This window comes from Pleurodeles waltl, chromosome 6, assembly GCF_031143425.1.
Source record: "Pleurodeles waltl isolate 20211129_DDA chromosome 6, aPleWal1.hap1.20221129, whole genome shotgun sequence".
Taxonomy (NCBI): domain Eukaryota; kingdom Metazoa; phylum Chordata; class Amphibia; order Caudata; family Salamandridae; genus Pleurodeles; species Pleurodeles waltl.
The window spans coordinates 824,076,974-824,090,154 of record NC_090445.1 but is presented as its reverse complement, the minus strand read 5'-3'; the positions used below and the strand labels follow the sequence as shown (position 1 = coordinate 824,090,154).

Here is a 13,181-nt window from a genome sequence, read left to right as displayed (position 1 = left end):
ACATAATTTGTGACTCTTAACAATGCACTATTTGCAATCTCTTATTTTGAATGTACTAAAAAAAATATAGTAAAAATGGTCATGATTTGCACAGCTTCTTCTACTGAATGAATTGGTATTTTGCAAATCGACCTATCTACTAATAGGTCCATTAGAAAATACAGCATCATAGTGAGTCACAATTCCACATATCTCATTGATATTTATGAGGTAGGTTGTAAATTTCAGCTCTCTACGATTGTCCACAATCACAGGTTTTGGTTGCAAAACATGAATTCATACTGTAACAAATCAGTATTTGAAAGAGACGCCTTTAGCACGACCCTTCCAAATAGGGCTCCATAATGGTTTCTTAAACCCATTTAGCAATTTCAAAAACCTTTTCTGAATTGTTAAATGGCTTTAGTACATTTAAAAATGGTTTTAGCATTCACAAACCAACTGATTTACCAAATCAGAGGGTTTCCAAATGCTAAGACCATTTGTACTAGAGGCTCTGACTGTCTACAAAAGTGATATATTTATATATTAAGTGCCCCGTGAAAGAGCGCCTTCTATAGGACACAGGTTGTGCTACTATCAGTCACCAACCACCTTGAGGAATGTTTGCAACATATGCCTTGGGCTTTCTCTCCTCAGGTAAAAGCATGCATTATTTACGTCCACTCGGAGACCAAGGTCATTGGATTGACCCTACGGCAGTCATTCCTGCAACCTGGGAACTCTTTGCGACAACTTTCTAGTGAACGAATTGGTGATGTGGTGGAGCAGTGTCCAGTGAAATACTTCCACAAGAAATCTGGGGCCCTTTTTGAGTTGGATGGTGGCGTTTTGGCATTCGCTCATGTAAGGATACTTTTAACTTGTGTCAGCCCAATTTTGCTTGCATGTGAAATAAATGCTATCTTGCACTTGTAGTTCTGTTATGTGAAAGGTCTAGTAGTTTGGAGTAAGAGAACCTCTCTTAAAAGAAACACTCAAATGTAAATTTCTGTTTATATTATTACCTTTGTGCCTTTTTTTTTTCTTTCTTATTGCTTTTACAATTAGTTCAGCTGTCACGTTTGATTTAGTTTTTTTAACATACTTAGTTTTGCTTTCCATTCTAATCTATTCCTGAATTCTTATAGAGCGCATGGCTACCCAGAGGGCCTCCCAGCGCTACCTAAGTCAGCAGAGGTGTAGACAGTATGAGAATTAATGGTCAAAAAGCCAGGTCTTCAAGGCTTTAGAAAAAGAGAGTTCATGTTCTAGGCGGCGCAGTTCAAGAGGCAATAGATTCCAAAGTCCGGGGCCAGGTAATGAAATGGACCGGCCTCACCACAGGGCCCTACATATCCTGGGCACCTTCAGAAGATGCGCGGAGGAAGTACGGAGCTATCTCTCTGGAAGATAAGGGATGGTCCGAGAATGAAGCAGGGCGGGGCCCTTGTTGTTGACAGCCCTTTGAAGCTGGCAGAGAGTTTTGAACTGAACACGGCGTGCCACTGGAAGCTAGAGTTGATCACGTAAGGCCTTGGCCACATGCATATGTCTGGGGATATTCAGCAACAGACGAGCAGCAGAATTTTGTATAGTCTGTAAACGTTTTGACGTAAGAGGGAGAGCCAAAGAACAAAGGCATTCCCATAGTCCAGCCAGGCTAGCACCAAGGTCTGTATGACCACTCTTCTGGCAGTGATGGGAAGGAGATGGATAATTCTTCTACATATTTGTAAGTGCCAAAGCAGCTGTCAGCGAGGTTTGTGGCAAGTTGGCACATACAGTCTGGCGTTAACCAGATACCAAACTTTATATTGACTCTTTAGGGCTAGGAAGGCTACAGAGGTAATCGGGCAGGGGACTAGAGATTGGGTAGCTGAGGTGTTCCCTAACAGCATGATCTCTGTGTTGTCCACGTTTAACTTGAGCTTGCAGGCGGACATCCAGCAGACAAATTCCTTTAGACATGCAGGTAGAGGTGACTGGCCCAAATGGCCGTCCTGAGAGATTGACATCACCAGCTGTGTATCATTGACGTAGGACACCAGCGAGAGCCCATGAGCCTGAACAATCTCGGCAAGAGGGCGCACATAAATGTTAAAAAGGGTAGGGCTCAAAGAGGAGCCCTGAAGGCATGCCGCAACAAGATGGAAAGTTGACTGAGAGAAAGGTCTGGTCCTGAACCTCAAAAGAGTGATTCTGCAGGAAGGACACAAGCCAGCTGAGGGCAGTGCCTGTAATACTAACACTGGCGATCCATTGCAGTAGAATGGAATGATCTGTGGTGTCAAAAGCCGCACTGAGGTCTAAGAGAATGGTGCCAGCCTGTTAGCCCTGATCTAAGATGCTTCTAAGTTTCTCAGCTATAGCCACTAGGCCGTCTCTGTGCTGTGCAGCAGGCGAAAGTCCATCTGAGTGGGATGTAACAGGGACTGTGATTTGTGGAAAGCCGAGAGGTGCTTGTTGGCATACTTCTCCACTAATTTGGAGACACCTGGCAGAAGCAAAATTGGCCTAAAGTTTCTTAGGTTCAGAGGGTCCAGATTTTTCAAAAGTGCTTTGCTTTCAGTGCTGTGGGGGGGGGGCAGACCCAAGAGATAAAAAGAGATTAAGCACTTCACTCAGAAGTGGGGCGATCGAGGCGGCCCCTTGTTGCAGAATATGCATAGGTACAGGGTCAAGCATTGATCCTGATTTCACTGCAGTTAGCAAGCCTGTGACCATACTGACTTAGAGAGGAGGAAAAGCTGGAAGAGTCTGACCTAAGAGAGACATCTCCAGGAGCATCACAAGGGACAATCGTGTTAAAGGTAGGAATGGTGAGAAATGCTGTGTACATTTTAATTATTTTGTCCGGAAATAAAACAGCCAGTTTGTTACAGTGCTCAGTTGATGCCATTGGAGAAGGACTGACTAAGGGAGGGAGGGGCTCAATGATACTTCTTAAAAATGTAAATATTTCCTTTGTGGAATTTGCAGAATTGATAATCTTTGAGGAGTAACAAGCAGCTTGAGCATCTTTAATTTCTGAGTGGTAGAGGCGGATGGCGTTCCTATACTCTGTCTTACAAGTAATATCAGTATTTCCTCCATTTCCTCTCCAAACGCTTAGATTGCTTCTTAAGGAGAAGGAAGTCTGAGGAAAACCAAGGTGATCTGTGGGCGTGGGATGGGGCTGATTGTACCCTAACAGGAAACTTAGTGTCAATCGAGGTGGACAGCCAGTCATCAAAGGGAGGAGCCACTATTCCACAGAGTCTGGAGAGACAGTTTTGAGGATATCTAGGCTCCTAACCCTCTATCAGTGTTTAGTTTGGACCAGTGTTGTACTAGCTGTTTAGCTGGAGGCTTAGATAAGAAAGGAAGGTCTTTAGTCACATTAAAAGACATCAAATAGTGGTCGGCCCAAGCCAAAGGGAGGGGAGACTGGACCTGCAAATTTTTTATGTTACTAAATATTAGGTAAGTAGTGTGCCCATTCACATGGGTGGGGCCTTCCACCAACTGACATTGTTGCAGGGTGTCCATATCCTGTTAAAGAGTTTTGGAGGCATTATTAGATTGATCATCCTTGTGGAGGTTCAAATTACCCAATAAGGTGAGGTAAAATCTAATTGTCACAAGGTTAGAAATTGCCTCAGGGAGAGAACAAAGAAATTCGGCATAGGGACCAGGTGGCCTGTTAATAGAGAAGGTTGGGAAGGGTGAGAGAGAGAAAGCTAAGCTCTCACAATTGGGGATAAATAGTGATTGAGCAATGCATTTAAACGAATTCCTGTATACAATTGTGAGCCCTCCCCCTGCTTTTCCCACCCTGTCCATTCTAGAAATCGAATAACTGGCGGGGAGTGCAGCAGCAGTGTCAAGCCCTGCCTCCTCAGTTAGCCATGTTTCCATGAGAAATAGGGCTTTAGGACTTAGATCAGCCAGAAAGGTTGAATTTATCAAACTTATGACTGGGAGAAGAATGACAGTTGACCAGATAAAAATGCCAGCCAAACTGTGAGGGGCCCTATAAGACAGAGGGTAAGGACTGAGCTGGGCTTTGCAGCCCAGCCACAATTGTTGCAGCATACTACACAGGGTAGGTAGTGTTAATGAGATGGAGGCAGGCGGCAGGGGGAGCAGAACGGAGAGCACTCAGTTCACTGCTAGAAGCATACCTGGAGAGAATGGCAGGGTCTCTGGCTACTGGGCCCAGACGGGCGCAGACGTGCTTTACAGGGATGTGAAATTCCCATTTGCCGACGCCCAGGACATTGTTTGGGGTTAAAGACAGCAAGTTTTCATGTTTATTTTGTCCTTGGAAACAAGTAGGCCCAGACCCCAGCAGCACAGACCCTTGGACTGCCAGTTTACAGTACCACTTTATGGATCAGGGAAGGGCATAGTCTGCACTTAAGATTATATTTGTAGCCATATGTTAGTGCTGTTCAAACTTGTATTTATGGTTCATTAATGCAAAGTGTATATTATTAGGGTGAGCACTCTAAGAAAATATTGTAAGCTCAGACTGCACTACGGACAGTGGTTCCAGTATAAAAATGTGTGCGCATGTTTGCAAAGTTTAATAATATGAGGCTACGTATAACGCTCCCAACATGCTCTCTGGTTTGATGCAGATATTTGCATAGCTTGAAAGCAAGATTTGTGAATCTTTGCTTTCAAAATAGTGTTCACAAAAATGCAACTACGAAAAAAAATTATTTTGCTAAACTACTGTGAAATTCAGGTACCGTTTCTTTGAAGCTTCATTCAGTAAAATGTGTTGCTGCGTGTAGGAAGTTGGCTCTGTATGCACTATTTCAAAGTAAGGAATAGTATGCACAGAGTCCAAGGGTTCCCCTTAGAGGTAAGATAGTGGCAAAAAGAGATAATACTAATGCTCTATTTTGTGGTAGTGTGGTCGAGCAGTAGGCTTATCCAAGGAGTAGTGTTAAGCATTTGTTGTACATACACAAGACAATAAATGAGGTACACACACTCAGAGACAAATCCAGCCAATAGGTTTTTATATAGAAAAATATCTTTTCTTAGTTTATTTTAAGAACCACAGGTTCAAATTCCACATGTAATATCTCATTCGAAAGGTATTGCAGGTAAGTACTTTAGGAACTTCAAATCATAAAAATTGCATGTATACTTTACAAGTTATTGACAAATAGCTGTTTTAAAAGTGGACACTTAGTGCAATTTTCACAGTTCCTGGGGGAGGTAAGTTTTTGTTAGTTTTACCAGGTAAGTAAGACACTTACAGGGTTCAGTTCTTGGTCCAAGGTAGCCCACCGTTGGGGGTTCAGAGCAACCCCAAAGTCACCACACCAGCAGCTCAGGGCCGGTCAGGTGCAGAGTTCAAAGTGGTGCCCAAAACACATAGGCTAGAATGGAGAGAAGGGGGTGCCCCGGTTCCGGTCTGCTTGCAGGTAAGTACCCGCGTCTTCGGAGGGCAGACCAGAGGGGTTTTGTAGGGCACCGGGGGGGACACAAGCCCACACAGAAATTTCACCCTCAGCAGCGCGGGGGCGGCCGGGTGCAGTGTAGAAACAAGCGTCGGGTTTGTAACGGAAGTCAATGGGAGATCTAGGGATCTCTTTAGCGCTGCAGGCAGGCAAGGGGGGGGTTCCTCGGGGAAACCTCCACTTGGTCAAGGGAGAGGGACTCCTGGGGGTCACTCCTCCAGTGAAAGTCCGGTCCTTCAGGTCCTGGGGGCTGCGGGTGCAGGGTCTCTCCCAGGCGTCGGGACTTTAGGTTCAAAGAGTCGCGGTCAGGGGAAGCCTCGGGATTCCCTCTGCAGGCGGCGCTGTGGGGGCTCAGGGGGGACAGGTTTTTGTACTCACAGTCTTAGAGTAGTCCTGGGGTCCTGCCTGAGGTGTTGGATCGCCACCAGCCGAGTCGGGGTCGCCGGGTGCAGTGTTGCAAGTCTCACGCTTCTTGCGGGGAGCTTGCAGGGTTCTTTGGAGCTGCTGGAAACAAAGTTGCAGCTTTTCTTGGAGCAGGTCCGCTGTCCTCAGGAGTTTCTTGTCTTTTCGAAGCAGGGGCAGTCCTCAGAGGATGTCGAGGTCGCTGGTCCCTTTTGGAAGGCGTCGCTGGAGCAGGATCTTTGGAAGGCAGGAGACAGGCCGGTGAGTTTCTGGAGCCAAGGCAGTTGTCGTCTTCTGGTCTTCCGCTGCAGGGGTTTTCAGCTAGGCAGTCCTTCTTCTTGTAGTTACAGGAATCTAATTTTCTAGGGTTCAGGGTAGCCCTTAAATACTAAATTTAAGGGCGTGTTTAGGTCTGGGGGGTTAGTAGCCAATGGCTACTAGTCCTGAGGGTGGGTACACCCTCTTTGTGCCTCCTCCCAAGGGGAGGGGGTCACAATCCTAACCCTATTGGGGGAATCCTCCATCTGCAAGATGGAGGATTTCTAAAAGTTAGAGTCACTTCAGCTCAGGACACCTTAGGGGCTGTCCTGACTGGCCAGTGACTCCTCCTTGTTTTTCTCATTATTTTCTCCGGCCTTGCCGCCAAAAGTGGGGCCTGGCCGGAGGGGGCGGGCAACTCCACTAGCTGGAGTGTCCTGCTGGGTTGGCACAAAGGAGGTGAGCCTTTGAGGCTCACCGCCAGGTGTGACAATTCCTGCCTGGGGGAGGTGTTAGCATCTCCACCCAGTGCAGGCTTTGTTACTGGCCTCAGAGTGACAAAGGCACTCTCCCCATGGGGCCAGCAACATGTCTCGGTTTGTGGCAGGCTGCTAAAACTAGTCAGCCTACACAGATAGTCGGTTAAGTTTCAGGGGGCACCTCTAAGGTGCCCTCTGTGGTGTATTTTACAATAAAATGTACACTGGCATCAGTGTGCATTTATTGTGCTGAGAAGTTTGATACCAAGCTTCCCAGTTTTCAGTGTAGCCATTATGGTGCTGTGGAGTTCGTGTTTGACAGACTCCCAGACCATATACTCTTATGGCTACCCTGCACTTACAATGTCTAAGGTTTTGTTTAGACACTGTAGGGGTACCATGCTCATGCACTGGTACCCTCACCTATGGTATAGTGCAACCTGCCTTAGGGCTGTAAGGCCTGCTAGAGGGGTGTCTTACCTATACTGCATAGGCAGTGAGAGGCTGGCATGGCACCCTGAGGGGAGTGCCATGTCGACTTACTCGTTTTGTCCTCACTAGCACACACAAGCTGGCAAGCAGTGTGTCTGTGCTGAGTGAGAGGTCTCCAGGGTGGCATAAGACATGCTGCAGCCCTTAGAGACCTTCCTTGGCATCAGGGCCCTTGGTACTAGAAGTACCAGTTACAAGGGACTTATCTGGATGCCAGGGTCTGCCAATTGTGGATACAAAAGTACAGGTTAGGGAAAGAACACTGGTGCTGGGGCCTGGTTAGCAGGCCTCAGCACACTTTCAATTGTAAACATAGCATCAGCAAAGGCAAAAAGTCAGGGGGCAACCATGCCAAGGAGGCATTTCCTCACACAACCCCCCCCCCAAACGAAAGAGGATGAGACTAACCTTTCCCAAGAGAGTCTTCATTTTCTAAGTGGAAGAACCTGGAAAGGCCATCTGCATTGGCATGGGCAGTCCCAGGTCTGTGTTCCACTATAAAGTCCATTCCCTGTAGGGAGATGGACCACCTCAACAGTTTAGGATTTTCACCTTTCATTTGCATCAGCCATTTGAGAGGTCTGTGGTCAGTTTGAACTAGGAAGTGAGTCCCAAAGAGGTATGGTCTCAGCTTCTTCAGGGACCAAACCACAGCAAAGGCCTCCCTCTCAATGGCACTCCAACGCTGCTCCCTGGGGAGTAACCTCCTGCTAATGAAAGCAACAGGCTGGTCAAGGCCATCATTATTTGTTTGGGACAACACTGCCCCTATCCCATGTTCAGAGGCATCAGTCTGCACAATGAACTGCTTAGAATAATCTGGAGCTTTGAGAACTGGTGCTGAGCACATTGCTTGTTTCAGGGTGTCAAAGGCCTGTTGGCAGTCCACAGTCCAGTTCACTTTCTTGGGCATTTTCTTGGAGGTGAGCTCAGTGAGGGCTATCACAATGGATCCATATCCCTTCACAAACCTCCTGTAGTACCCAGTCAAGCCAAGGAATGCCCTGACTTGAGTCTGGGTTTTTGGAGCTACCCAGTCCAGAATGGTCTGGATCTTGGGTTGGAGTGGCTGAACTTGGCCTCCACCTACAAGGTGGCCCAAGTAAACCACGGTTCCCTGCCCTATCTGGCATTTGGATGCCTTGATAGAGAGGCCTGCAGATTGCAGAGCCTTCAAAACCTTCTTCAGGTGGACCAGGTGATCCTGCCAGGTGGAGCTAAAGACAGCAATATCGTCAAGATAAGCTGTGCTAAAGGACTCCAAGCCAGCAAGGACTTGATTCACCAACCTTTGGAAGGTGGCAGGGGCATTCTTTAAACCAAAGGGCATAACAGTAAACTGATAATGCCCATCAGGTGTGGAGAATGCTGTCTTTTCTTTTGCTCCAGGTGCCATTTTTATTTGCCAGTACCCTGCTGTCAAGTCAAAGGTACTTAGGAATTTGGCAGCACCTAATTTATCAATGAGCTCATCAGCTCTTGGAATTGGATGGGCATCTGTCTTGGTGACAGAGTTGAGCCCTCTGTAGTCCACACAAAACCTCATTTCTTTCTTCCCATCTTTGGTGTGAGGTTTGGGGACTAAGACCACTGGGCTAGCCCAGGGGCTGTCAGAGCGCTCAATTACTCCCAATTCCAGCATCTTGTGGACTTCCACCTTGATGCTTTCCTTAACATGGTCAGACTGTCTAAAGATTTTGTTTTTGACAGGCATGCTGTCTCCTGTGTCCACATCATGGGTACACAGGTGTGTCTGACCAGGGGTTAAGGAGAAGAGTTCAGGAAACTGTTGTAGGACTCTCCTACAATCAGCTTGCTGTTGGCCAGAGAGGGTGTCTGAGTAGATCACTCCATCTACTGTGCCATCTTTTGGGTCTGATGACAGAAGATCAGGGAGAGGTTCACTCTCTGCCTCCTGATCCTCATCTGTTACCATCAACAGATTCACATCAGCCCTGTCATGGAAGAGCTTAAGGCGGTTCACATGGATCACCCTCTTGGGGCTCCTGCTTGTGCCCAGGTCCACCAGGTAGGTGACCTGACTCTTCCTTTCTAGCACTGGGTAAGGGCCACTCCATTTGTCCTGGAGTGCCCTGGGAGCCACAGGCTCCAGAACCCAGACTTTCTGCCCTGGTTGGAACTCAACCAGTGCAGCCTTTTGGTCATACCAAAACTTCTGGAGCTGTTGGCTGGCCTCAAGGTTTTTGGTTGCCTTTTCCATGTACTCTGCCATTCTAGAGCGAAGGCCAAGTACATAGTCCACTATGTCCTGTTTAGGCTCATGGAGAGGTCTCTCCCAGCCTTCTTTAACAAGGGCAAGTGGTCCCCTTACAGGATGACCAAACAGAAGCTCAAAGGGTGAGAATCCTACTCCCTTCTGTGGCACCTCTCTGTAAGCGAAAAGCAGACATGGCAAGAGGACATCCCATCTCCTTTTGAGTTTTTCTGGGAGCCCCATGATCATGCCTTTTAATGTCTTGTTGAATCTCTCAACCAAGCCATTAGTTTGTGGATGGTATGGTGTAGTGAATTTATAAGTCACTCCACACTCATTCCACATGTGCTTTAGGTATGCTGACATGAAGTTGGTACCTCTGTCAGACACCACCTCCTTAGGGAAACCCACTCTGGTAAAGATACCAATGAGGGCCTTGGCTACTGCAGGGGCAGTAGTCGACCTAAGGGGAATAGCTTCAGGATACCTGGTAGCATGATCCACTACTACCAGGATATACATATTTCCTGAGGCTGTGGGAGGTTCTAGTGGACCAACTATGTCCACACCCACTCTTTCAAAGGGAACCCCCACCACTGGAAGTGGAATGAGGGGGGCCTTTGGATGCCCACCTGTCTTACCACTGGCTTGACAGGTGGGGCAGGAGAGGCAAAACTCCTTAACCATGTTGGACATATTGGGCCAGTAGAAGTGGTTGACTAACCTCTCCCACGTCTTGGTTTGTCCCAAATGTCCAGCAAGGGGAATGTCATGGGCCAATGTTAGGATGAACTTCCTGAACAGCTGAGGCACTACCACTCTCCTAGTGGCACCAGGTTTGGGGTCTCTGGCCTCAGTGTACAGGAGTCCATCTTCCCAATAGACCCTATGCGTTCCATTTTTCTTGCCTTTGGACTCTTCAGCAGCTTGCTGCCTAAGGCCTTCAAGAGAGGGACAGGTTTCTTGTCCCTTACACAGCTCCTCCCTTGAGGGTCCCCCTGGGCCTAAGAGCTCAACCTGATAAGGTTCAAGCTCCAAAGGCTCAGTTCCCTCAGAGGGCAGAACTTCTTCCTGAGAAGAGAGGTTCCCTTTCTTTTGCTGTGTTGCAGTTGGTTTCCCAACTGACTTTCCTGTTCTCTTGGTAGGCTGGGCCATTTTTCCAGACTCCAGCTCTACTTTTTCACCCTGTGCCTTGCATTGTGCTCTTGTTTTCACACACACCAGTTCAGGGATACCCAGCATTGCTGCATGGGTTTTTAGTTCTACCTCAGCCCATGCTGAGGACTCCAGGTCATTTCCAAGCAGACAGTCCACTGGGATATTTGAGGAGACCACCACCTGTTTCAGGCCATTGACCCCTCCCCATTCTAAAGTAACCATTGCCATGGGATGTACTTTTCTCTGATTGTCAGCGTTGGTGACTGTGTAAGTTTTTCCAGTCAGGTATTGGCCAGGGGAAACCAGTTTCTCTGTCACCATGGTGACACTGGCACCTGTATCCCTCAGGCCCTCTATTCTAGTCCCATTAATTAAGAGTTGCTGTCTGTATTTTTGCATGTTAGGCGGCCAGACAGCTAGTGTGGCTAAATCCACCCCACCCTCAGAAACTAGAGTAGCTTCAGTGTGGACCCTGATTTGCTCTGGGCACACTGTTGATCCCACTTGGAGACTAGCCATACCAGTGTTACCTGGATGGGAGTTTGGAGTGGAACCTTTCTTGGGACAGGCCTTGTCTCCAGTTTGGTGTCCATGCTGTTTACAGCTATGACACCAGGCCTTTTTGGGATCAAAGTTTTTACCCTTGTACCCATTGTTTTGTGAAGAGGCTCTGGGCCCACCCTCCTGTGCAGGTTTTTGGGGGCCTGTAGAAGACTCTTTACTATTTTTAGTTTTGGTTGTCTCATCACCCTTCCCCTGGGGAGTCTTTGTGACCCCTTTCTTTTGGTCACCCCCTGTTGAAGTCTTGGACACCCTTGTCTTGACCCAATGGTCCGCCTTCTTTCCCAATTCTTGGGGAGAAATTGGTCCTAGGTCTACCAGATGCTGATGCAGTTTATCATTGAAACAATTACTCAATAGGTGTTCTTTCACAAATAAATTGTACAGCCCATCATAATTACTTACACCACTGCCTTGAATCCAACCATCTAGTGTTTTCACTGAGTAGTCAACAAAGTCAACCCAGGTCTGGCTCGAGGATTTTTGAGCCCCCCTGAACCTAATCCTGTACTCCTCAGTGGAGAATCCAAAGCCCTCAATCAGGGTACCCTTCATGAGGTCATAAGATTCTGCATCTTTTCCAGAGAGTGTGAGGAGTCTATCCCTACACTTTCCAGTGAACATTTCCCAAAGGAGAGCACCCCAGTGAGACCTGTTCACTTTTCTGGTTACACAAGCCCTCTCAAAAGCTGTGAACCATTTGGTGATGTCATCACCATCTTCATATTTTGTCACAATCCCTTTGGGGATTTTTAACATGTCAGGAGAATCTCTGACCCTATTTATATTGCTGCCACCATTGATGGGTCCTAGGCCCATCTCTTGTCTTTCCCTTTCTATGGCTAGGAGCTGTCTCTCTAAAGCCAATCTTCTGGCCATCCTGGCTAACAGGAGGTCATCTTCACTGAGAGCATCCTCAGTGATTTCAGAAATGTGGGACCCTCCTGTGAGGGACTCACTATTTCTGACTAACACAGTTGGAGACAGGACTTGAGGGGTCCTGTTCTCCCTATTTAGGACTGGAGGAGGGACATTGGCCTCCAAGTCACTAATTTCTTCCTCTGTGATGTCATCATCAGAGGGGTTGGCTTTTTCAAACTCTGCCAATAGCTCCTGGAGCTGAATTTTGGTAGGTCTGGAGCCAATGGTTATTTTTTTGATATTACAGAGAGACCTTAGCTCCCTCATCTTAAGATGGAGGTAAGGTGTGGTGTCGAGTTCCACCACCTGCATCTCTGTATCAGACATTATTCTGCTAAGAGTTGGAATACTTTTTAAAGAATCTAAAACTGTTTCTAGAATCTAATTCAAACTTTTACAAACTTTTAAACTCTAAAAGAAATGCTAAACAGGATCTAACACAAGGCCCTAGCAGGTCTTTTAAGAATTTAGAAAACTTTTCAAATTGCAAAAATGAATTTCTAATGACAATTTTGGAATTTGTCGTGTGATCAGGTATTGGCTGAGTAGTCCAGCAAATGCAAAGTCTTGTATCCCACCGCTGATCCACCAATGTAGGAAGTTGGCTCTGTATGCACTATTTCAAAGTAAGGAATAGTATGCACAGAGTCCAAGGGTTCCCCTTAGAGGTAAGATAGTGGCAAAAAGAGATAATACTAATGCTCTATTTTGTGGTAGTGTGGTCGAGCAGTAGGCTTATCCAAGGAGTAGTGTTAAGCATTTGTTGTACATACACAAGACAATAAATGAGGTACACACACTCAGAGACAAATCCAGCCAATAGGTTTTTATATAGAAAAATATCTTTTCTTAGTTTATTTTAAGAACCACAGGTTCAAATTCCACATGTAATATCTCATTCGAAAGGTATTGCAGGTAAGTACTTTAGGAACTTCAAATCATAAAAATTGCATGTATACTTTACAAGTTATTGACAAATAGCTGTTTTAAAAGTGGACACTTAGTGCAATTTTCACAGTTCCTGGGGGAGGTAAGTTTTTGTTAGTTTTACCAGGTAAGTAAGACACTTACAGGGTTCAGTTCTTGGTCCAAGGTAGCCCACCGTTGGGGGTTCAGAGCAACCCCAAAGTCACCACACCAGCAGCTCAGGGCCGGTCAGGTGCAGAGTTCAAAGTGGTGCCCAAAACACATAGGCTAGAATGGAGAGAAGGGGGTGCCCCGGTTCCGGTCTGCTTGCAGGTAAGTACCCGCGTC

At 46.8% G+C, this 13,181-nt stretch overlaps 1 protein-coding gene across 1 annotated transcript in view; it reads left to right on the top strand.

Annotated features, from left to right (window-relative positions):
• Window positions 1–13,181, top strand: part of PDCD11 (programmed cell death 11) — a 345,954-nt gene that overhangs the window by 144,344 nt on the left and 188,429 nt on the right. The window contains exon 9 of the mRNA XM_069242225.1: window positions 640–846. Within this exon, the coding sequence (XP_069098326.1) occupies window positions 640–846 (207 nt within the window). The remainder of the gene's footprint in view (window positions 1–639; window positions 847–13,181) is intronic.